The following is a 26,890-nucleotide window of genomic DNA, read 5'->3' as shown; positions in this document are numbered from 1 at the left end:
AGCACAACTTTTGAAGAAGCTGAGGGAACTTAACATACAGAAGAGAGGTTGGAACATGAGAGGGAATATTCCTGGCCTGGATACTGGAGTAATATGTGTCCCTTAATTTAGAAGACAGAGTTACTTAGGCAGAGTTATGACTGGTACCAACGGCTGAACAACCATTTAAATTAATGTAAAATCTTTACCGTGGTATCTGCCCCAGTGTGCTCCGTAGAGGGAACAGGAAAATATATCTAAAGGAATCGAGGAGCAGGTGAGTGCATGTTAAGAGAATTGACAGAACCCTTGATTTGGGGGTGGGGTGTGGGGAAGGTGGGTTTTAAGCCATTGGTGGCTTAAAAGCTAGTTGTAAGTGGTAAATGTACTTGTACGGTTTACTACTATGAATATGTACACTGCAAACTAACTTTAAGCAGGGAACAGACCTTGAACGGGTTGGGAATGGCTGCTGACTGCTCATTTCAGATCTGTAGTTTTTTTAAGCTTTAACATTACAATTGGAGGCCCTGTTTCTGTTTGCCACCTGCTGATTGGTATGGCACTTACATTTTTGAGTTGTGTGGGTAGGTTTTCCTCTTGACTGTTTGGAATGGTATGACCCGGCAGAGTGGATTTCCTGCCTTTCGTAGAACCTGCTGATGGACTGGCTACGTGTTAACAGCAAATTTCGCTTTTACATTTCACACGGTATCTTTTTCACACAGTATCTTTTTAACTACGGGGTCATTCCTTGAGAAAATGGTTTTGGTGTTAATCCAGGGGGCTCGGGAACCTCCAGTTGACTTAAAGGCTATTTTAAGACCATAATTTTGATTGGATCATTTTGGAATGATACTCTGCACCCTTATAATCCACAATGTAATTGATGTATTTGTGTCAATATAAAGATTTATCTGGCAAATTAAGTCGCAAGACATAACTACTGCTTTGTGGATAAATGAGCAATTGTGTTCTCACTGTGTGTTTAATATATTCAAGCAGGATAACATTGAAATTAATTGCTACAAGTGATACAAAGAAGTGCTTTCAGATTTGATGAAAATCACTGAAGTTGCAGTGGTTTAATCTAGAGTCCCTGATGTCAATTTTTTAATAAAAAGGTTGGTTAAACTGTATAGTGCGCATTCACCTAATAAGCCTGGATTTGAATCCTATTTAGAATGGTAGGACAAAATGTAACCAAATTTGAAAGCATCAATTTGTCTCAATTTTAGCATTTATTTTTGTATTGCTTTCACCAAACCATAGAAACCTGCAACGCAGAAGGGGGCCAACAACATGTCTCTCTGCTAGCTCTCTTTGCTAGCAATCTCCAGAACTAGTTTCTCCGCAGCCCTGTATCTTTCCTTGTTTTAAATATTTACCCATTTTCCCTCCTCTAAAAGCTGCAGTGGCCTTAGTCTCAAATAATTTTTTTGAGCCACACTCCTCGTGACATTCCATGCCCCAACAGCCTTCTGTGTAATTTAATTCCTTTTAACCTCTCCTCACACTTACTGATCATTTTAAATTGATGGCCTCTCAGCACTAATTTTCCAAGAGGAAATAATCCTTCGGTATTCACCCTGTTGTAATTTTAAAACCACTAATAAATCACTATTTAGCCCTCTCTCCTCCAGTGGAATAGCCCCAGGTCTCATCTCATAAAATGGCATGGAAGCAGACTTGGCTTGATGATATAACAATTTTAGAATAAATGAGGATGCTGAATCATGGCATCTATTTAAAATTGTGCTGTTCATAGAAACCTTGCACGTGGGAAGGAAGGAAAGTGGTTCCTACTGATCCGTCTGTAATGGAAAAGCGTATTTCTTAATGAAGATCACTTGCCTGAAATAAGGATTTGAGATTTCAGCTCACAGTTTCATTTAAAGGGTTTTAGAAAAAGCAGAGGGACACAACTCCTTGAGGATCAGGTGACACACCCTTCCACACTGTTGACACAGTTTGCATGTTCAGAGTGCACTAATTTACATGCTGGAAAATTTTGCAATCTGCATGTGTTCAGTGTACACAGATATGTTTGAAAGCTGTACAACATTTATGATGTATCCAGTCAAAGCCCAGCTTTTTTAGGTGGGCCTGTAGATGATCTCTTGAAATTATTTATTTGAATAAAAACATGAAAGGGCACACAAACAATTCAGTGGGTAATCTTAATAATTAATTGTGAAATAAATCATATTTGACTTTTCAGCTTTTGTTAAAGTCTTATTTTGTACTCTAGAAATTTTAGTTGCAAAGGTAAAATTGATGGAAATTATTTGAAAAAGCATTTTGCGATTTGATTTATCAAATTGTTGGTGAAATAATAACGTACGATTTTCCTATTCTAAACATATTTATATAGAGAATTGTTGTTTGCTCAGGCAGTTTGCATGTTAAGGGGAGTAAGATAATACATATTGAATACAAGAACTTAACAAGTGGACAGATAAGTTTTGAATAAAAGTCACCACCACCTTCTCAAAGGCAAATAGGGATGGGGTCTGAAAGCTGGCCTTTCCAGTGACATCAATGAAAAAAAAATCAGTATCAGTTGATGTTTTACAGTTCTGTGTTCAAATGTTAAAGCTTTTGCTTACACTTCTATTAACTCAGTTATCATTGTTTTTTTCTCAAATGTTTCCCACAGAGTGTTGAGTTTCATGAAAGAGGAAAGAACCATCAAGAAAATGTGACCAGGAAAATCAGTGAGGTATCTCTCCTTGTTTCCCTGGATCCGTATTTTCCTTTATCTGTTGTGTACATACTTCCCACTTCTAGGTGATCCTGAACGGCATGTTCATCTGTGCTTCCAGATCAAAAAGAAAAGTTTGGAAAAAGCAAAAGAGGAGGAGAGGATAGCAAAGGAATTTGCTGAGATGGAGAATGCAGCTATGAAAGCTTATCAAGAAGATCTCAAGCGACTTGGAGTAAATGTTTCAGGTAGCATTAAGTCTTGTTATAAATGTCTGTGCTTCTCTGAGAACTGTTAGAATTATATGTGTTGATATCTGGTCATTTTGAATTGTTAAGCAAGTACCGTAGATCACGGTGTATAAGTCTACGTTTGAAGGCTTGCAAATTCCTTTCATAAACAGGGATCGACTCGTATGGTGAATATAAACTAGGAATGATGGTGTTGGCGTAGGTGGGCACCATTTTGACATGTGAAAAAATACCATTGGTAATTCAAATTAAGTCAGTGTGACATGTTTTATTGAATAAGTTAATTCTACAAGCATACCTTTAATCACAATCAAAACGTTTTAGAAACCATCAAATTCATTCTGAGTCACTTTGGCTGTGGCATCATCGTAAGGACCCCACTCGGGATCAGATTTGGAGATTATCGTTTCAAAATCATACCTCCACAACAAATTATCTTCCTCTCCATCCATTGAATTGAATATTCCACATCTATTTGAATGATTTGATCACAGTTTGTCCATTAATAGCATCCCATGGTTTGATGATGAAACCACACAAAACATCAAGCAGGGCATTGCGCATATTTCCACTTTTTGTGAAGGTTTTTTTCTCCACTAACCATCCATCTATTCCATTTGCCATTAATATGATCTTTGAATTGCTCAGCAATTGAGGCACACATCCAAAGTGTTGGGATTTGGAGTCTGTACTAAGCTCCAGAGTAAGAGAATTCTTGTTGAGGAATAACCTTATTGACAAAAAGGACAAATACTGATTTAGAATGAAACTAACAAAGTTTATTGAACAACAAAAATTAATACTTAACATTCTGCTAGTCAAGGCATGGCACGATACACAACACATGTTGGTCTATCTTTCCATGGATCTCAGGACTTATTGGGTCTTCTCTTGATTCCTTGAAGCTGGTCATTTGACTCATTACGTCCTTCGAGATTTTAACTTGGTCAACTTAACTCTAACGTACATACAAACCCCTTTGCAGCTTTATGACTTCAATTCTAGTTTCCCAGTGCATCTTAACTGTTGAAGTTGTACATTTCACAGTTGCTTGCTGAGTGTTTCTCTCTCTCAAGCTGCAAGCAGTTTTCTAACAAAGACTAATCACTTTCTCTTAAGGCCTTTAGTCCTAATACTGCATTCTTACCACAACCCCCAACCCATGATAATTACCTGTCAACTGGAAATGCCCTCTGGAACTGCCAACCTCCTAGCAAGTGCTCCACTTCCAACTCCTGACTTTCTCTGCCAACAAATGCCCCGCAAGCAAGTGTCCTGTGATGAATGCTATTCCCTCGAAAGTGCTCAGTGATGCACTCCTAATTTTATACCCTTTTGCAGGTAGTTTTGTCACATTTAGCCCAAGTATGTGCTGCTGTGTCAACACAACTAAAAACTTCAAACCAAACATTTGCAACTCTTGATCAATGGGAAGAGTGCCCCTAACTTCTCCACAACACATTGAGCCAATCAGCTTTGCAGCTTTGGTGTCCCATCTAACTGTGAACTATAACTTGTATTTTTTTGACAGGAGCTCTGGGAACACCTTGTGTTCAAATCACCTTCCTGACCATAACTTCAGTTTTTTCTTTAAAGCTACATCGCAGTACTTGACACTTAGAGACACCAACTTTAAGATTTCTTAACAACATATCCTAGCATTCACAAATTATCCCAGTAATACATAGAAATCAAGACTTTTCATCACTAAGCTTACGTACAGAACAATTTGACAACTTAAGCCTTATTAATTACACAGTTGTACCAACGAGATGAAGCCTAACAGAAGGTTGAACTGCAGACATTAGACACCCTGGCATAACTGCAATTTGGGTGTTATTTCTTCGCAGGTGCCTCTTGATGTCATCAGTTATGTAGGATCTGAACATGTTCCACAGTAACACGCTGCATTCCTTACGTAGGTCACCAAGATGCTTGTTCCACACAATCAATCCACAATTTCACGCCATCTTCATTCTTCCAACTGTTGTCATGGACAAGCACAAAAAACTCCTGCAGGGAACATGATTTTTGGCATGGTTTTACACTTGAAAATTACCATGGGCTTTAACTTTGTTCTGTCGACCAAGAAGACAAGCACCACTGTGAATCTTGTCTTTTCATGTCCTGTGCATGTGGTTTTAAACCCTTCTGCTTCACAGTTTGGCTATTGGGCATATGAAAACTCATGGGTGTGCCATCCATGTTGCCGATGTGACTGAATGGGTTCTAGTGTTTTTGCTGCAGTCTGATGATGAACCACTGGTAGATTTGGCATAGAGATCTCTTGGTAGTCTCTGAGTGATCTTAGTCCTCTGCTGCAACATTAGACTGTTTCATTCTATAAAGCAGCTACACCAACTAGCCGTTGTTCTGAAATCTTTGCTGAACTAAGGGTTTGATTTAGCCACTTAACTGCGAATGTATACATTTCATTTCTGATGACGATGTAGCCATTCTGATGATTTTCATTTCCCAGTATGATACATGCTTCTCAAGATCAGGCCAGTGGCTGGTTCCCACTCTTATGGCACATTTGGTCTTGGGCATCTTCTTCAGGGTGGATTCCTTCTTCCATTCTTGCAATAGTTTTTCCACAAACACTGAATTGCCTCACTGTAGCATAGCTATTTGATGAATTAGCAAATGTTACAACGTTTAGCTTGAAAGCAGCTTCATACTTCATTCTTTTTGATGGAGGGCCCATGTCTTTGTCAGTTGCCATGTGTGATCTGCTCTGTGTGGGCGTGTCTTAAACTCCCACGCATCATCTTCACAACACAGTCCATATTGCCTGCTTGATCCCATGCGCCGACTTATAAGCTGAGTAAAACTTGTATTTCTGAGGTGAAAAATTAAGGCCGACTCTTAATGCGAGTATGTTTCTTACCAGAAAAGAGGAGCCGATTTATATGCTGAGTATAGGCCTAAACATGATTTTTGGTGCTGAAAACATATACACCGCATTCTGCGGTAATGGAAAAAATTACCTGTGTTATTGAAGCCTTTGTAATCACACTTGGAATATATCATGCTCTGCGGTATAGGCAGTAGTATTTTACTACTGACAAAAATTGCTTGTTCCCAGATATCAGCACTGCAAAGATAGCAAGACATCAAGCAAACACAAATGTAACTTTTATTATGAAATATGTAATAGAAATTTTAAATAGCGAAAAATAGCAGTTGAAAGTTTTTTGAAAAAGCATTGAATAATTAGATTCTCAAACTATCAATAAAATATTGACATAGTTTTCACATAAAATATTTACAGAATTCTATTATTGTTTACGTAAGCAGTTTTTAGAGTAAATGCATATTCTGTTAGCATTTTGAACATTTTAAAAAATGTTATGAGAGGTAGGTTAGAAGTTTACTGTGATTTGTTTAAAAGTCAAATTTCACATAAAGCTACCAATCAGAAATATTTAGGCACTCATTCACACGGTGGATCTCTTGGGGAAATTCTTATTCGCAAAAAAGAATGAAATCCCTTAATTTTGAGGCAATGATTTAAAAAAAAAAAATTCTTTCCGATTTCTTCTTCCTCTCTCTCCCCTCGCATCACTTTTCCCAAAAACCTTCTTGGTGTCTATTTTAAAGAAAAAATGGAATATATTATAATTGGGAGACTTTCTATTTCTTCAAATTCTGTAACTGAGTAACAAATGCATTATCATCTTAGCTTCTTCATCGTCAAGTACAACTGAGAAAAAGCCGACAGTAAAGGCCTCTGATGCACAACGTAGTACAAAGCCGAATATAGCAAATATCTGGGTGCAAGGCATCTCACCTGAAGGATATTTCTATTACTACAACTCTAAAACAGGAGGTAAGACTTGACTTTGGCTTCTATTAAAATTCAGCTTGGTGTACTTAAAGAAAAATGTGCCTGAACCCTGTCCATCACTTAAGATTTATTCCCTAAAATGTGGCAAACAAGGAGAATTTGCTTCTGAAGCACAAGCTGTTAAAATGAGAAATATATTGAAGTATAGCACTGCAACTTCCGAAAAACTACAAGGACAGATCCACTTTTGTTGTCATTAAATCTACTTTAAAACTCAATTTAAAAATAAATAATTCTCCCTTTCACTCCTGTACCATGCAGCATCCTTCTCACTAGCAGACCAGTTGTTTGGCAGTTGTTGGCTTCTACTCACTGCTTTCTACTCACCCTTAGCAGGATGACTGAAATCCAAATCTGCTTCCTACCATATTGGAGGAAAAAGCTGATCTTTTTGGCTTACAGTTGTCCCCTTACTCTAATCTAGATGATCTTGGCAAGTACCTAGCTCCATTGATTCATTGTGTTCTGCTATTGTTTTATCCCCCCACCATACTCATTGAACCTTCACTTTCAGATCTATTACTGACTTGTGCTGTCTCTCCACTCTTTCTATTGAGTGCAGCTGTTAGCTTTAAAGATTGGGTCTTTGCTGTGATTTCCCCTGGCAGCCATGTGGCAGATATGTTATTCACCTCTGGAGCTCTGTTGAATGTTTTGGTGATTGATACTAACTTGTACATTTACAAAGCGTGGCAGGAACCCTCACTGTGTGTCCTCTCTTCCAAGTAGAGGTGACTGTCCACTTTACCCTCTTGTCTCTAGATGATTCTTTTTTCTCACCCTGATATGTGTTTACTTGTTCAATACCTTTATCCCTTTTGCAGGATCACTGTTGGGATCTCCTTCATGCTTTATGAAAAAATATTGTATTTCACTCTTGAAAGAGAGGCTTTCTGTGTATCTTTCTCAAAGACTAACAGCAACCAACAGCTCACTATTCATTGTTTCCATCTTGTTTATATATTAACATTCTTCACCTTGCTATCTCAATGCAACATGCAGATCTTGAATCTTAAATTGCCTTTTAGGAAGCTTAATATCCTTTGTGTTACCACCCCACCCCCCCCCCCCCATCAACTCTGAATTTAGTTTAAAGCTCTAGTCTATCAAGTACTCATAGTCCTATATATGGAGAGGCTGTTCCTGTATACCTAAACCGGTTTCACAAAAAGATGCTCATCTAATGGCTGATCCTCCTTTCAATTAGCTACACTGCTCTTACAGCATTTCTTGCTGTGATCTATCTCTTTTAAACTTCAAAAGCGACAAATGGTCTCATCCTCCTCCTCGTATTGTAATTGGCATTTGATTCTATAATCTCATACATGAATCCCTGGAACTCATTCCATACTGCTCCCGTCTTTGCACGTTCCTGCAACATGCTGTAAGCTTTGCAAACCCACGGTAGTAACCTACTCACTACACCTTACTTTGTATCACCTCTTCTAAATTTTTCAAGCTTGTTCTCCTTGCCTTTTCAATTTAAGTTTAAAAAATAGCTTGTTCCCTTGAAGAATGTAGTTCTGTTGAATTAAATGAGTAAAAATGCATACGTGCACAAAATTTCTCAATGTAAGTAGAGTAGCTTGTGAACAATTTTACATGAATTAGTGAAAACGATTTATTGCAATAAAAGCCATTTGTTATTTTAGGTAATATAATTTGAGAGATTGTTTTATTTGGACTGTTACATGTCTAAATTAGCGTGCTGGAGTGTTGCTTCATTCAATACCTTGGAGTCAAATTACTCAAAGTACATGTAGACCTAATATATAGAAACCCTTGTTAGTGAAGAGATTTAATAAAGGATATTTACTTGGAGTATGTGCTCAAAGAATGCAAACTGACAGAACTATGTTAAATATACAATGTGCAAAATAAGAGTGGGCTTGTTTTAATGTCGTCAGTTGAAGTAGCCTTCTGCAATTGTCATTCAGCTAGATTAGAATAGTCCCATGAGACAGGAAATTGCTAGGATGGTGTCCAGTTTAAGAATTTTAGTTGAGTCTTCTAATTTTTCTGGTGTCAGCACTGTAAATATTGTAGACACTGTGCAAGACTTTTTACTTAAGGACAACTAACTCAAATATTCCCTCCAGCTAGATTTCATCAGTATCATATTTTATGGCTTTGGGGACAGCTTGTTCCTCCAGACATCAGGCTCTGTATCAGATCTTTTTCAAAGAACCCTCTAACTTGGTGATCTCTTGTCTTCTTCTAAATTTACACTGTTCAAAAAAGGCAGCAGAATAAGCCTGACATTAACAGGCTAATCAACCTAACAATGGCGGGGAAACTTTTAAAGACATTAATTCAGGACAAATTAATTGGCACTTGGCACATAAACATAAGCCAACATGGAGTTGTTGAAGACAAATTGTCTTTGACTAACTTGATTGAATTCTTTGATTAAATTGATTGAATCATTTGAATTAACTGAATCATTTGAATTAACAGAGGGTTGATGAGGATGGTGCAGTTGATGCTGTGTTTGGAGCTGTGTCAAAAAGCATTTGATAAAGCAAAATGAAGCCATTGGGATTAAAATTCTTTCGAGTTATCAACAGTCACAGATTGCAACTCTTTTGGGTACAATCACAGTTCTTGGTTTCCGGGAGTGGGACACGAACCCACAACCCTCTGATTCAAAGGCGAGGGTGCTATGAACTGAGCCACAGCTGACACCTCTGCCATTGGGATTAAACTCTTTCGAGTTATCAACAGTCACAGATTGCAACTCTTTTGAGTACAATCACAGTTCTTGGTTTCCAGGAGTGGGACATGAACCCACAACCCTCTGATTCAAAGGCAAGGGTGCTATGAACTGAGCCACAGCTGACACCTTGCCATTGGGATTAAAGGGGCACTGGTTGTGTGGATATATAATTGGCTAAAGGATGGAAAGCATAAAGCAATGGTGAATGATTATTTCCCAGAATGGAAGCTAGTAAATAGTGGTATTCCTTAGGGGTTGCTGTTGAGACTTAATTTATTCTTTCACGAGATGTGGGTGTTGCTGGCAAGGCCAGCATTTGTTGCCCATTCCTAATTGCCCTTGAGAAGGTGGTGGTGAGCCACCACCTTGAATTGCTGCAGCCCATATGGTGTCAGAACACCCACAATTCTGTTATGAAGGGAGTTCAAGGATTTTGACTTAGCGACAGTGAAGGAATGGCGATATAGTCAGGATGGTGTATGGCTTGAAGGAGAACATGCAGGTGGTGGTGTTCCCGTGCACCTGCTGCCCTTGTCCTTCTAGGTTGTAGAGGTTGTAGGTTTGGAAGGTGCTGTTGAAGGAGCCTTGGTGAGTTACTGCAGGGTATCTTGTAGACGGTACACACTGCTGCCATTGTGTGTTGGTGGTGGAGGGAGTGAATGTTTGTGGATGGGGTGCCAATCTTGTGGGTTGCTTTGTCCTGGGTGGTGTTGAGTTTTGAGTGTTGTTGGAGCTGCACTCATCCAGGCAAGGGGAGAGTATTCCACCACACTCCTGACTTGTGCCTTTGTAGATCGTGGACAGGCTTTGGGGAGTCAGGAGGTGAGTTACTCACCTCAGAATTCCCAGCCTCTGACCTGCTCTTGTAGTCTCAGTATTTATGTGGCTGGTCCAGTTCAGTTTCTGGTCAATGGTAACCCCCCAGGATGTTGTTAGTCGGGGGATTCAGTGATGGTAATACCATTAAATGTCAAGGAGAGATGGTTCGATTCTCTCTTGTTGGAGATAGTTATTATCTGGCACTTGTATGGCGTGAGTGTTACTTGTCACTTTCAGCCCAAGCCCGAATGTCGTCCAGGTCTTGCTGCATTTGGACATGGACTGCTTCAGCGTCTGAGGAGTTGCGAACGGTGCTGAACATTGTGCAGCCATCAGTGAACATCCCCACTTCTGACCTTATGATGGAGGTAAGGCCATTGAAGAAACAACTGAAGATGGTGGGCTAGGACGCTACCCTGAGGAACTCAGCTGCGATGTTCTGGGACTGAGATGATTGACCTCCAAAAACCACAATCATCTTCCTTTGTGTTAGGTATGACACCAACCAGTGGAGATTTTTTTCCCCTGATTCCCATTGACTCCAGTTTTGCTAGGGCTCCTTGATGCCACACTTGGTCAAATGCTGCCTTGATGTCAAGGGCAGTCACTCTCACCTCACCTTGGGAGCTCAGCTCTTCTGTCCATGTTTGGACCAAGGCTGTAATGAGGTCAGGAGCACAGTGGCCCTGGCGGAACCCAAACTGAGCACCTACTGACTACTGCTTTTTTGATATATGTTAATGTCCTGGGTTTGGGTATACAAAGTTTGTAGATTTGGGGTATATTCAAAGTTTGCAGATGGCATGGAACTCGTAAATGTTATAAATATTGAAGTGGGTGATAACAGAGTTCAGGAGGGCATGGACAGTCTGCTGAAAAATGAATTTTAATTCAGAGAATTACAAAGTAATTAATTTTGGTAGGAAGAATAAGGAGAAACATTGTAAACTATATGGTGCATGTTTAAAGGGAGTGCAGGCACAGAAAAACCTGGGTTGTATGTGCGCCTGCTTTGGAAGGTGGTAGTAGTAGTTGAGAAGACTTTTTAAAAAGCACAACTGATCCTTGCCTTTATAAATAGAGGCTTACAGTACAAAAGTAAGGAAGTTATGTTAAACCTTCATAAAGCACTGGTTAGGCCCTGGCTGGAATATTGTAGCAATTTCTGGGCCCTACTCGTTAGGAAGGATTTCATCAAGGCCTTGTAGAGGGCGCTGAGGAGATCTAGGCACCAGGGTTAAGGGATTTCAGTTGCGTGGAGTTACAAGAAAAACACGAGTTGTCCTTAAGCAGAGAAGATTATAGGGAGATTTGGCAGAGGTGCTCAAAAATCAAAGAAAGAAGCTGTTAATTGAATAAGCAGGGAGAAACTATTTCCAGCAGCTGAAGGGTCCATAACCAGAGTTAAGGTGATTGGCAAAAGAACAGAGGTGAATAAAGATACATTTTTACCCAGTGGATTAGGTCATCTGGAATGCACTGCCTGAAAAGGTGGTGGAAGCAGATTTGACAACTCTAGAAAGGGAATTGGATAAATATGCTTAAGAAATTTTGGGCTATGGGGAAATGGGACTGGGACTAATTGGATAGCTCATTGAAAAAGCAAGCACAGGTATGATGGGCCTCCTTCATTGCTGTATCATTCTATGATGCATGTATGATTTAAGCTGAGCTGTGGGGAGGACACAGGCTGCAAAGCGACATAGCCATGATTGTATTGAATGGTGGAGTAGGTTCGATGGGGCATATGGTCAACTCCTCCTATTTCTTATGTTTTCATATTCAGCACTTGTGCAGCTACAAGTTTGTCATTTTCAACAGTCACAACTTGAATAAATAAGTGGAAAGATCATTTTGCTGTTTATACTCCCAATTATCTTATGGCAGAAGGCAGTTGAAAGTTTGGAATTATTGCACTAGGATCTTAGAAGTGTGGAATGGCAGGGGTCCATTTGGCACAATAAACATGATTGTTCTCTAAGGACTGTATAATTACTCAATTGTGCACTCTCCTGATCTATCTAGTCTTCCAAAGATTACAATCCAAAGGATATGGATCAAAAATGAACAATATTTATCTTTGGTTTGCTTCCTTTCAAAGACTATACATCCCCATGATCGCCAGCCGAGCAACACAGGAAGCACGGTGTCCACAGAGTATTTGATCATTCTAACTAAACCAATGTGCAGCGCCTCCTACCTTACAGATTGACACCTACACTGCCATCCATATCTCCAACACTTGAGAAGTGGTTGAGGGTGGGATGAATTGTACTTGCTGGTCTTTCAAGAAGTTTGTTCATTTTAAACAAATGTGCTTTAGTTACTGTGCTTATACCCTTAAGTCAGATTTTGGCCCTGTGTTTGCCTGAAGAATTCTGAGACCCCAGTCACATTTCTTTTCAGACCTCTTGCTAATGCAACCCAGTTAAGTGCTGAAAGTTCCCTCATATGTTGGCTCCCACAAAATTAAATAGACCTATCAGAAATATTCCAGATACACATGAAGTCTGTAAAGTTCCCTACGAACTTTGGAGGGTCATCCTTGTGCTTTTGAGAAGGAATTCTCAAATTGCTGTTTATGCCCCAGGAGTGTACATTTAGAACAGTGTGTAAATGAAGATAACTAGCTCAAATATTATCTTTCCGTTCTTTGTCATGCTCTAGTCCAATTTTCCCTTTAAGCTGCAAAAGTTCCCGCCTAGGCCACACACAGTCAGCCCCTTTCAGTTAGCATGTGTCTGGCTGCACAAAAAAAATTCAAAGGGCCATGCACTTAAACAAATGGCCTGCGCACGCTAAAAAGTAAAATAGAGGATATCTAATTTTGATTTGGAAACAGGAAATTAATTATGTTGTAAAAGCAAAATACTGCAGATGCTGGAAAGGTGAAATAAAATCAAAATGCTGGAAATATTCGGCAGGTCTGACAGCATCTGTGGAGAGAGAAAAAGAGTTAATGTTTCAAGTTGAATATGACTCTTCAGAACTGTTGAGTTCAAAAGAGGAGTTATATTCAGCTGGAAACATTAACTCTGTTTCCCTCCCCACAAATGCTGCCAGCTAGCACTTTGTTTTTATTTATAATCAACAATGCTGGACTTGACTTCCACTCTGCCCATTTTATTTGTTCTGTTTATTTTTACTATTTAAAAACTTGTGACATGCTCTTTTTCTATATCCTACCTACCTTTTGGTTTTTTCCCCTCCTTCAAGCTTTATACATTGGTTTCTTTGATTTTAAATTTAGGATCTTTTTGTGAGATTGAAAGCACAAGTTGTTGATTTGTTTAGCTGTTTAACTTCAAGTGTATACCCCGGATGTAACCCTATACCATAAGTAACCTTTCCGTGGAAACGAATAAACCTATATATAGTGAACACCAAATTGGTATGCTACCTTTTTTGAGTGCATTTGGCTGAATCAATTATAGTTATAATTAAATGACTGTAAACAAGCTTAGATACACTTTTTGAACTTCAATTTTCATTTTTAATGAGCAAGTCCCTGTCTGCAGCAGTGAGATAAGTACACTCCACCCTTCCCACTGATAGTGCTACCTCACAAGGTTCAGCCCCTAAATGCTGCCTCAATTGACTTCTCATCGTTAGCAATTTCAACCTCCATCTCATCTTGACCTCTCTCTTCTGAGTTTACTGTCCTTCCATAATCTCTCCCTCCATATAAACACTCTACTCCATAGTTACGGCTGTCCCCTTGACCTTGCTTTCTCATGTGGTCTCTCCATTCCCACCGTCTCAATCACAGATATGTCCATCTCTGATCACTTCACACCCCTGCTCCCCCTTCCAACCCCGCTCACTTCTGTGTCCAACCCTGGGTAAAAGCTCTTCTTCCCACAAATCACTTTACAATACACTCTCAAATGCTCCTGGGCCTCCATTTGCCATGATACTTCTGCAGCCACCAAACAGCTCAGTCACACCATCACTACTGCTTTTGCTTAAGACCAAAAAAAACTTTACTCTCTCCCACCCTGATTGTTCACCTTGGTACAGCCCCCATTTTCATTCGTTTATTTCTTTTCAACTTAAAAGATGAAGGTTTATGGCTCAAAACTGTTTTAGCCGTTGACTGCCGGATCTGGCAGAAACACATCAAGCACCATCAGGCTGTGCTCTCCAGTGCTTGTTTGCTTTGCACAATCTCACACCAGGATTGGTAAACTATATGTGAGTTCGGTTTATTTGAAGTATGGGATTGCTCAGCAGACAGATCTACTTTATTCAGCAACTATTACTCTCAATGGACAGCACAGCTGCGATTCTGCACCACACTACTCGCTGCTGGTGATGTGCTGCTTTACATCCTGGCTATTCGCTAATTTTCATATTCCCTTTTAGTGATTGCACAACAGGTGCCTTAGCCTGAACCCTTATCTTTCTCTACTTTCTCTGCTATCTCCCTTCATATCCTCCTTGAGCTGATCTTTTTCATGAGCCCCATCTTCTGTCCTTGTGACCTTATTCCCACTGAATTGCTAACTACCCTGCTAACTACTCAACTTCCCTTCCTGACCTCTATGTCAGCTGATATTGTAAATGGTTCCCTCTTGGTTACAGCTCCCCCCTCCTTCAAATCATCAATGCACCCCTCCTCAAAAACCCTCACCTTTGACCCCTCTGTTCTTGCCAGCTTTGGCCCCACCTCCAACTTCCCTTTCCTCTCAAGTTCTTGAATGTGTTGCTGCTTCCCAAATCCTTCCCCCCACTTTTGAATGTCTGCAAGTAGGTTTCACCCCTACCTCAGCACTAAAATTCAAATCAAAATCTCAAATGACAACGTCTCAGACTGAAGTAAACTAACCCTCCTCATGCTTCTTGACCTGTCTGCAGGCTTTGTCACAGATGACCACACTGTCCTTCTCTAGTGCCCTTCTTCCATTATCCAGCAGAGTGGGACTGCCCTTGTCTAGTTCCTTTCTTAACCTACCCAGTCATTGTCAGAGAGTCTCCTGCAATGACTTCTCTCCCATCTCCGGCACAGTTACTTTTGGAGTCTCCCCAAGGATCTACCCTTGCAGCACACCCCCACCCCAGCCACACTACTACTCCTCTCCACGCTGCCCCTTGGTGACATCATTTAAACACATCAGGTTCTATGTGTTCTCTGCGACACACAGTTCTGCCTCAACACCACTTCCTCTGATTTCTGCACTGTCTCTGTTTGACAAACAGCCCTGAATGAGTCAACATTTCCTTGAATTGAACACCAGGAAGATAGAGGCTATTGTCTACGACCCCAGCCACAAATTCCATTCTATAGCCGCTGATCCCATCCTTCTTGCTATGCATTGTCTATGGCTCAGCCAGGCTGTTTGTAACCTTGCTTTCTATTTGACCCTGGGGTGAACATCTAATCCCATATCCTCTTGTACCTCTTGCATCATTCATATGCTTAAACCCTGATTCATGCCTTTCTTATCTCTATACACAATTATTACAATACTCACCAGGCTGGCCTCCATCTACCACCTTCATTCAACATTCTGCTGTTCACGACCTAATTCGTACCAAATCCATTACCCTGTTCTCACTGACCTACATTGGCTCCTTATTCACCAATGCCTCAATTTTAAAACTCCTCTTGTATTCAAATTCCTCCATGGGCTTGATTTCAGTAACCTCTAGCTGTACAACCCTCCAAGATATCCTCCAATTCTGGCTGCTTGTTCATCTTCACTTCCTTTGCCTGACTATTGGCTGAATAAACCTGAAGTTCTTGAATTCCTTCCCTAAACCCCTCCTCAGTGCTCTTTCTCTCCCTGCTTATAGAGCTTTCAGGCACCTGTCCTAATATTGTCTCATCATTTTTCTCAATTTTTGTTTGATAGCTCCTGTAAAGTGCCCTGGGACATTTTGAGGTACTATGTTAAAGACACTATATAAATGCAGGTTGTTGCATCTCTGCATGTCTCAGACTTGATGCTGAAAAGCACCATCCTCACTACTTGTTTTAATGTTGATGCATTAATAAACCCTACTGAAAAGAGAGACATGTTGCCGAAGCTTTTTGTCTTGCACTTATCAGGACAAATGCAAAGATGCCAAATTTTAAACAGTCAGCAATTTGTACTTCACTGCGGCCTGCTCCTGTTTCTATGTTTCTAAAGGGGTGCTGATTGGTTGATAAGTCGACTTTGGCTGAGGTGTTGCAGTGGAGAAAACGGGAACTATAGGCTCCCCAAGCTCCCGGGTAAATCATAAATGGCACAAGGCTTGAACATAATGCTTTTGTTTGCAAAGAATGGGTCCCTGCATGTGAATGTATGTCGCTTCTAGCAAACGTAAATGAGCCATGTTACGAGCTCGACTGATTATTTTAAATTGCTTGTTAGTGTAGCTATTAGAGCACTCGGGGTTGTCCAGCAAGTGCTGCCCAATCAAAGAATCATATCTAACAGTAGTTTCGGGTTTTACAAGCACAAGGGTGGTTGAGTGCAGTTCCTTACGAACAGCCAAAGGAACATGCTGTTTAATTTGATCAGCCAGTCGTAGGGGCATATGGCCTATGTACCTGGCATTACACCAGCACAGAAATTCATATACTACGTTGCATAATTATGCAGAATGTCTTTTTCGTCTGATGGCAGCATCCTGTCAGTGGAAAATACCACTCGCATAGCTACTGCAGCTTGAAACAACTTGTTGAACCTGTTCAAATTTTTGAGATACTTTCCAGGGTAATTTGCCCTACCAAGTGACTATTAATCTGTTTTTAATTAGAGCAATAGCATTCCTGTAGCTTGGTGAGGCGCTCCAGCATCCCAGCAATTCATTTGTTACATACATGCCATGTTTATGTAGTTACATTAACTCGATGCAGGGCGTTTGCATATGTGCTTTATAAATAGGAATTCATTCTACCTGGATCACATGTAATTTATTCCATATTAATAGGCCAATTTGGAAGAGCTTAATGCACTGAAGGCTTGACTCAAGTTTTAAAGTCTACGAATTTTGCACTATTCTAAAATGGAGTGAATTAGTGGAAGGTTCTTGTCTTAAAACCTTTACCTTGTCTCAGGCAGCACTCAGTTATCTTTACTTTGACTGACCCAATTTTAATTAGAGCAGTCGCATTCTTGCAGCTTGGTGAGGCACTCCAGCATCCCAGTGAAACTGGTTATAAATGAGCAAATCATTTCTTATATACGTGCCCTGTTTGTGTAGTTACATTAACTCGATGCAGGATGTTTACATATGTGCTTTATAAATAGGTTTACAGGTTGAGCATGTGCTGCCCTAGCAGTAGTTTGCATTGCAGTACATTATTTGCATCATCGAATCTTGACCAGCTCCAGACAATCTAAACTGTTGGTGTATTGGTGTCCTACTAAACCATTTAGTTCCATCTTACATTGTCCCTCATTTTCTGGATTATATTCAGCATCTGGCATTAGTTTTAATCAAGGATTTGTCGTATGTTTGTCTTTCATGACTCACTTCTATTTGGACTCTTGAGAAAGGTACCTTTTTGATGTACTGTCTTATGCAAGCTGTCTGGTAATTGTACAGAGTTAGGGCCTCACTTGCACTCAGTTCAACACCTGTTACTGTGTTCATTGTTTCTTTAAAAACTTGTAATTGGTGAAAGGCTTAGCTCTTGGAAGTATAGGACTGTAAATAAAGCTGCTGAGTTTTTCCAGCATTTTCTGTTTTTATTATAGGACTGTAAATTCTTCTTGTAGATTTGACATTTTGCTGAGGGGTTTCTTGGGATTCAACCACAAACTGGATCATCGTTTCCATTGTATGGATATTTGCAGAGGCCTGTGTTCTCTCTCAAAACCACTTAAGCAGCCTGAAGAGCTATGTTTCCTATGCTACAAGACTCCAATGCAAAGTAATAGTAGAGCCAAGAGAACTGTTTTGCAGGGAAGGTTCCTGAAGGGCAGGTTAAAGGCGTTTCTGTTCACAGTACTTCCTGGTGATCCCTCACTCAGGTTCCAGTTGATGACACGTTCACATATTTAGTAAAAGTTACTGTCTAGATTTAAGTGCAATGTATAATTATGTCTTTAGAAGATTGGGTCAAATAGATGGTATTACCCTTTCCTAAATTGGTACTACTTTGCCGTATTCCACAGTATATGGAGAATGGCACTGGTAGGGCCGTCATTCTTTAAATGATGTAAGAGAATCTCATCTGCAATCCTTGCAATTTTAGATCAGTGTTAAGTGATGAGTTGAATCAGAACAACCTGGCTGAAGGTTGCACTTTCTGAATGTTTCTCTGAGAGGAGGATTAGGTACCCTGTTTTGCATACCTATGTGCAATGTCATTCTCTTGTGTGCTCAGCATGTGGCTTCCCCAGACTTTAACAAACCAATTCTATGTTGTACAATGGAGGAATGTCATTTGAAGAATGAAAATAGATTAAAAGATAGACTCTTTTCTTGACTCCTGAATCCAACCAACAGCTATCGCTTCTGGCCTTTGGTTGCGCTCTTTCTCTGCTTTTATCTATTAACACTCTTGGCTTCATTGTTCCCTGTGATCTTAAATGGAATTCCCACTTATTCATGAAGCTGCCAGTAAGAAGTAGTATTGGTTCATTATCTCTTAGGATAGCTTCTTCCAGTGAGTATGTTGATTCCTCAGCATTCCATTATATACCGGTGCAATTAAAATTTATAACATAGTGGATACTGAAACAAGCTTGAATATTTAGTTCTAAAAGTGATTCACAAAATGCACCCATTGCACATCATTACAAGTTCACCAACTGTTTACCTCCTAGGCCTCCTTTCTGCTCCATTTCTTTCTCCTGGACATTATTTCCTGGATAAATGAGCTTCATAGTTGCTTTTATACTTTTGGTACAAGTTTTGCTGCATTTCCCCTTCTGCTTGCCTTGCTTTAGGGAGAGTTGTACTTTGTATAACTTTTAAAATTTTCCTAATTTCTTTCCGTTACACAACAGGTTGAAATTCAGTGATTCAGTTGCTAAGGAAGAGTTCTCTAGATATTCATGATAAATGTTTATAAATCTAATTTTCATCGAGATCTTTGAGAGGCTGCAGAGGAGATTTGCCGAAATGGTTACGTGGAGAGACCAAAGAAATTGAGCTTGTTTTCCTTAAATCCCTGCTTAACTTTCTCTGCTTTAACAGAGATGTTCAGAAATGGGAGGGTTTTGGTAGGGAGGTCATGTTGGAGTTGTATAGAGCCTTAGTAAGGCCACAGCTGGAGTACTGTGTGCAGTTCCGGTCGCCACATTATAGGAGGGATGTGATTTCATTGGAGGGGGTGCAGAGGAGATTTACCAGGATGTTGCCTGGGATGAAACATTTAAGTTATGAAGAGAGGTTGGATAGACTTAGGTTGTTTTCGTTGGAGCAGAGAAGACTGAGGGGTGATCTGATCGAGGTGTACAAGATTACGAGGGGCATGTACAGGGTGGCTAGGGAGCAGCTGTTCCCCTTAGTTGAAGGGTCAGTCACGAGGGGACATAAGTTCAAGGTGAGGGGCAGGAGATTTAGGGGGGATGTGAGGAAAAGCTTTTTTACCCAGAGGGTGGTGATGGTCTGGAATGCACTGCCTGGGAGGGTGGTGGAGGCGGGTTGCCTCACATCCTTTAAAAAGTACCTGGATGAGCACTTGGCACATCATAACATTCAAGGCTATGGGCCAAGTGCTGGTAAATGGGATTAGGTAGGTAGGTCAGGTGTTTCTCACATGTTGGTGCAGACTCAATGGGCTAAAGGGCCTCTTCTGCACTGTGTGATTCTGTGAGATTGATAGAAATTGTTCCACTGACGGGTGGGGGTCTGTAAACAGAGGACACTGCTTTAAAATAATTGGCAAAAATACCAGAGAGATGAGATGAAAATATTTTTTCACCAGCAAGTTATGACCTCAAATGTGCTACTTAAGATGATGGTGGAAGCTGATTCAATGATTATCTAAGGGAATTGGATATATACTTCAACAGGAAAACATTGCAGGGCTATGGGTTAAGATCAAGGGAATGGGGTGAATTGGATACCACTTCAAAGAGCTGGAACAGGCATGGGCATCCTTCAGTGCTGTAAATTCAATGATTTTGTGGCAGTTGGTCTTCAGTGAAAACCATCTAGGACATTAGAACTGCTCAAATATACACTTGAACCAAACTGGTGTGGCAGAATGGAACTCCAGCACTGCACTTACAGCTGAAGTGACAAAGCAGTTGGCGAGGAAGGGTGTGAAGAAGTATAAGCCAATTCATCATTAACTGTCGACTAAACTAAAGACAACTTTAGAGACTTGCATCACATAAAGAGGCCCATCGTACCATGTCACTGGTACAGTGCTGAAAAACTAATCCTACTGCTGTACTCTCCTCATAGCCCTGTATCTATTCAGAACTGATCTCACTGTCCCACTCTCCATAGCTCTGTATCTATCCAAAACTAATCCCACCCCCTGCTCTCTCCCCATAATCCAATCCAGTGTAAGCATCCCTTTAACAGTGTAGTAAATCTTAATTACTGCTGAATAACCTCTGCCACTGAAAATTAACTTTTACATGTGTGGCGTCTCCTTCTGCTTTTAATTGTTGGAGATTTAAAAAGGAGCTAAAATTATTTAGCTTGTGTCTTTCATCTCTCTTAATCCAATCTTTGCTTTTTTAATTTTGCTTTCTGTACCTGATTTGACATTGAATTCACTATTCTAACTTGCACAATTCTAAATGCTTTTGATTAACACTTCTTTAATCTGATTGGTTAAGGGAAGCACAGTTGCTTCCTGATTAATAAAGGTCCCAGGTGACTGTCGAGGGAGATGTGCTTTTTGGATGGTTGCCTGACAGGAGCCCTGACAAGCTCATAGACTTCCTATGGGTAAAATGTAAGTCCAATGAATGGCTGACACTGTTCGTTTACCGTTCAAAGCAAAATCTGAATCATTGAGCCATTTTAAATTGAACATACAAATTAGGAGCAGGAGTAGGCCACTCAGCCCCTTGAGCCTGCAGCACCATTCAATAAGGTCATGGCTGATCTGATTGTAACCTCAACTTCACGTTCCTGCCTACCCCCAATTAACCTTTCACCCCCTTGCTTATCAAGAATCTATCTAGCTCTGCCTTGAAAATACTCAAAGATTCTGTTTCCACCACCTTTTGAGGAAGAGAGTTCCAAAAACACTCAACCCTCTGAAAGAGAAAATTTCTCCTTATCTGCATTAAATTTTAAACATTTGACCTCCATGTTCTAGATTCTCCCACAAGAGGAAACATCCTTTCCAATCCACCCTGTCCAGACCCCTCAGGATCTTGTATGTTTCAATCAAGTGTTTTCAAGTTGGACTCCTGGGATAGGAGCAGAGTGCACTCCTCAGAAGCTTTGACTCTGTCTTAAAGATTGAATTAAGTTAAAGCAATAGCAAGTCCTAAGCAGAGAACGTCTGTTTTAAGACTGGAGACTACGCTGTGAACTGCCCTGGGGTTATGACCACCAGCTGTCATGCTGCATGGTCTGTCCCATGCCATTTGCAGGTGTGCTTCTCTATAATCCCAGTAATTCCCCGCCATCCAGAATTTTCACATTTTCACTTTCACTTCACCATTTCTAATTCAGTGCAAATCCAACCCCATATTTGCTCAGGAATGAATATAGTGGAGGGATATTGGGTGGGTACCTACCCAGTAAGATCCAATTTATCAGCAACTTGGAGCAGTGCACTCTTTCTCAGGCTGTTTAAAGTCTGCTCCTTTGAACTTTCAGTAATTATTGAACATTAGTAATAGTTGATAGACTCAAATATGGTTGAATTTACTCAGACTTGGAGGGAGCTGCAACCCTTTAGATTGATTAGACAAACATTTGAAACAGACGAAGATACAGGACAATGGGGAAAGAGTGGAGTGAGTTTTAGATTGCTTTGGCAAAGAGCTAGCAGAGGCATAAATGGGCTCCTTCTGTGGTCTGAACATCTTTCGATTTCCTCCCTTGCCCCCCCATGCATAAAATAAATAACACAGAAATGACATGACTGTTTTTAATTCATTCTCTGTATGTGGACACCACTGGCAAGACCAGCATTTATTGCCCGTTCCCAGCTACACTTGTGAAAATGCTGATGAGCTGCTTTCGAGTTGCTGCGTTTTTGTGATGGAGGTGCTCCAGGTAGGGAGTTCCAGGATTTTGATCCAGCGACAATGAAAGAATGATATGTCCAGTCAGGAGGGTGCGAATGGAAGGGAACTCTGAGGTAATGTTCCCATGCACCTGCTGCCTTTGTCCTTAATGATTGAGCTTAGGAGATGCTGCTGAATGAGCCTTACAAGTTGGTCCACTGCATCTTATAGATAGTACACGTTGATGCCATGGTGTGCTGGTAGTGAAGGGGATGGATGAGGTCCCAATCAAGAAGATTGCAGTTCTGAATGGTATTGTTGCAGCTACACTCATCCAGGCAAGTGAAGACTATTCCATCATACTCCAGAGTTCTGAGCTGGGAGGTGAGCCCCTCACTGCTGTAGAAAAATTAGATTTCACTCCAGGGTGCCTATGGAAGGGTGAGCTAGCCAAGCCGAATGTCCTCACTCATCTGTATATGTCTTTGTGAACTGACTGGATTCTGCTCTGCAGCATAAAGGATGGCATTCTGTATATAGCCAATAAAGCAGGGGCAGTGTCAAATATGCATTTAGAACTGTATGTTGACAGCACAGCCAACCAGATGCATGCTTGTTCTGACAGAAATTTGTAGACAGAAGAGGTGATCAGATAACTGCTTTTAACATTGGTTCCCTACTGCACCACCACCCCCTACCCCGTCCAAACTACCTTGAACATACTGGGAAGCAGTTTCACTAATGTTAGGAAAAAAGTTAATTTTTGCAACCTGCCTGTTATCCTGCAAGTTGAATTGTACTCTGTTTTGAGGGATTGGCTTTTCTTACTGTGAGGTGTAAGTGGCATAAAGCAATCAAATGTTTACAAACTATAAGTACCAAAATTGTTGCACAGTGTACTGTAAGTTTTTATATAAGCATCTTTGTTTCTATTTAAATTGATGACAAGAAGAACCAAATAACTTGCATTTATAAAGCATCTTAAAGTAGATAAAATGTCTGAAGCCCTTACACAGAAAAAAATAAAAACCAAAGGAGGAGATATATGGAAGGATGACTATAAGGCTTTGGCAAAGACATGTTTTGAGGGTCCTAAAACCCAGATAGGTGTCTCAAAAATATGTATATGGCCTTGCGCCTAGGCTTGTTTGTCACAATCCAGGTATCACGTTTATTACAGATATTCATATAACAGTCTTATAACAGATAACAGCCTCCTTTTGAAAAAGAGAAAGGCAATGACCTGGAGCCCAAAATTTATCAACTCAATAGTTTCTAAAATAGAAGGAACCGAAGCTGTTAAAGAAAGACTTGCAGTTGTGTGGCACCTTTCATGTCCTTAGATTGTCCCAAAGTGCTGTATGGCAAATAACGTAGGAAACGCAGCAGCCAATTTGCATGTAGCAAGATCCCACAAATAACAACGTGATAATGACCAGATAGTGTTTCAGTAATGTTGGTTAAGGTATAAATATTGGCCAGGATACCAGTAAGAACTCCTGTTTTCCTTTGGAATACTAATATGGGATCTTTTGCTTCCATCTGAGAGGGCAGACAGGACTTCAATTTAATGTCTCTTCTGAAAGATGGCACACCTGACAGCGCAGCACTCCCTCAGTACTGCACTAACGTGGTAGCGTATATTTTGTGCTTTATGTCTCTAGAGTGGAACTTGACATCCACAACTTTCTGATTCAGGCAAGAAAGCTACCAAATGAGCAACAGCTGACACGAGTTTATAGCAAGGGCCTTCAAAGAAACAGGCTGGACCATCATAACTATTCTCTTGACTTGAAGCCAGCAGTAAGAACTGACATGGGAGATCTACTATTTTCTTGAAAGGGCTTAATAGTGCATATTAAGGCGGGAGGTAAGATGGCTGAGGTAACCATTTAGTTGACATTAATTTGTTTGTGAAGTGTGACGAGGCTTGTGGCAGCAGGAATTCTGGCTTAAGTACATTTGACTCAAAATAAATCTTTTTATTTGGCTTATTTATGGTGCCAGGTGATGACCAAATTGCCCTATAATTTAGTTGATTTAGTCCCCAGTTTCAGATGTGTACAGGTTTTCTATAACAGACAAAGTCGAGTTTGCGCAAATATTTAGTCATGTATAGCTTCCTTTATTCACATAGGGTTACATTACAGCATAGTAACAGGCCATTTGTCTAACTAGTCTGCTCTGGTGTTTATTGCCATGTGAGTCCCTGCCCATTGAGCCTTGCCTCATCTCAGCCTTCCAGCGTATCTTTCTATTCCCTTTTCTCTTGTACTCATCCAGTTTCCTTTTGGAAGCATCTAAGCAATTTCCTCAACCACTATCCTTGAAAGTGAATTCCACATTCTAACCAGTTTGAATAAAGGAATTTCTTCTAACATCCCTATTGGGTTTATTATTAACTACCTTGTATTTATGGTCCTAGTTTTGGGTTCTCTGACAAGTAGACACATTTTCTCCATATCCACTCTGTCCAGCCCATTCATAAGCTAAAACTTCTATTAGATCACCTCTAAGTTTCCTCTTTTCTAAAGAGAGCCTTAACTTGTTCCAACTTTCCCAAAGGCTGTAATCTCTCGTACCATCTAATAAATCATTTTTTGCAAATTTCTCCACTGCACCTATGTCCTTTACTTAATTTGGAGACCAGAGCTATACACTGTGTCACGTGTGACCTGACCAGGCGCCCTATACTGAAGTCTTGTAATATTGTACCTAGCTTCTAAAACCATACTGAATACCCGTACAGCTTGTCATCCAGATCATTTCTGATTATGTTTCAGATTTTTTTTTTCCTTTCAATGATTAAGGGAGTTGGGGGAAAATTGTGACTGGGGAAGAAGTGAGGAGTGGGGGGGAGAAAACATGAAAACAGTTTAGCATCATTCTTGTGCGAGGGAGGTAAGTACTTAACACTGAATCTGTCTACCCATGGGAAATAGCAGCAAAAGTTTGAAGGATATTGGGTACAGTGATCATGGTCCTTTCTTCTGGAGGTTCAGTTGCTTGATTACATAAATTTTGTCTAATGTTAGCTAGAAGAGCATTAGTGATTTCCTTGCACCCTGCCAAAAAGATGACTGTGGTTATAAAGCTGGAGTGAATAAATGCTATTTGAATTGAAATAAATCTTGTTAAAATAGTAAGGACTTGCACCTTGAATTTAGCTCCTGGTCTATAAATCCAATTAAGTTCTACACATGACTGTCAACTGGTGTTCCTCCTCATTATATTAAGTTGAGCTGTGATTATTTGTAAGTAAGCAGATTTAAATAGAAAAAGGTAGTAGTAGTCCTGCTGCTAGTCTAAGAGGTTGTGCCACAGAATGCCTGTTGCTGTAGCTCAATGAGTTCCTGGTGCCTACTGAGGAACTCCATGGAGGATGATGTGCTTCCCTGGGAGATGGAGGAGAAAGGAGTAGACAGTGGAGGGGAAGGTGCTTCCCTCAGTGAAAGGGAGGAAGCAATGGAGACGGAAATGTTGACCTCAGACAAAAGGACGAGGTGGCAGCGGATGGCAAAGTGTTTTCCTTGGAGGCAGGATAAATCTCTAAACCATTCTTGTGCATCTCCTAGTTGGCCATTCACTAAGTGTACTGTCATTTGCCCTCTCCCTGCCATAGGAATGGTGAGGAACTTAAAGAAATTCAAGAAAATTCTTCCAAAAAATTAAGTTTTTGATTTGGGATTAACATATCTCATATCACTGCCACTGAATAGAAAATTTAACTCCCAACAAAATGTGCCAAGTTGGGTGCAATATGGCCTGTTCCATCTGTAGGAATGGGTTCTATCTGAAGATAAAGCCCTGTTCTGTGGAATGGTAGGATTTGCACAGAGACATTCCCCTGTGTACTGAAGTTTTGGACTATTAACATGAGGCGCATGCACTGACAAAGTTTCAAATGTTTAGAAAATTGACAAAAGAGCTGGTCAGCTTGTCTTTAATATCTCTGTGGACCTCACTAAATTTGCATCTTTATTTACCATGTGTATCAAATGCTATGTGTAGCTTTGCATTTGTGGTGCTTAATTGTTATCTGTGCAATATGTACTTAACCTCAAGTATTGTACTGTTATATTTAATATCAATTGCTATATTTCCCTCAAATAAATAGGTGGTGCAATAATTGCAAAGTTGAATTCTTTAAAAAATGTGCCTTCATATACAATGTAGTCCACCTTGCCACTGTTCCAGTGTGTATCCAGGTTTAGAGCACAAATGTGTATATATAATTGATACAAGCACAAGACTCACTGTACTTTTCATTGTGTGATTAAGTGGTCATGCAAACTTCTGTGGGGAATATATAATCTTTTTAGATGTTCTCAAGCTAGAAGTCTGATTAACCTTGGGTGATTTCCTTTTAGTATTAATGAAGCAAAATAAATTTGAATTTGTTGTAGCCTTGGAATTGTTCATGCTTGATTAATCATAAGTGTGAAAATTGGTATTGCAGAAATGATAGATTATGAAGATGTG

The 26,890-nt window shown here is 40.2% G+C and overlaps 1 protein-coding gene across 5 annotated transcripts in view; it reads left to right on the top strand.

Moving 5' to 3' along the window:
* wbp4 (WW domain binding protein 4) overlaps positions 1-26,890 on the top strand; it is a 64,293-nt gene that overhangs the window by 13,264 nt on the left and 24,139 nt on the right. For 4 of the 5 annotated variants that reach the window (XM_078559588.1, XM_078559587.1, XM_078559585.1 and 1 more), the window contains exons 3-5: positions 2,639-2,701; positions 2,805-2,931; positions 6,620-6,766. In XM_078559588.1, the coding sequence (XP_078415714.1) occupies positions 2,639-2,701; positions 2,805-2,931; positions 6,620-6,766 (337 nt within the window). The remainder of the gene's footprint in view (positions 1-2,638; positions 2,702-2,804; positions 2,932-6,619; positions 6,767-26,890) is intronic. The other variant, XM_078559586.1, reaches the window with a different exon arrangement.

The sequence above is a fragment of the Cetorhinus maximus genome, chromosome 16 (genome assembly GCF_964194155.1).
Source record: "Cetorhinus maximus chromosome 16, sCetMax3.hap1.1, whole genome shotgun sequence".
NCBI classification, from domain to species: Eukaryota; Metazoa; Chordata; class Chondrichthyes; order Lamniformes; family Cetorhinidae; genus Cetorhinus; species Cetorhinus maximus.
This window is presented reverse-complemented; position numbering and strand designations above follow the sequence as displayed.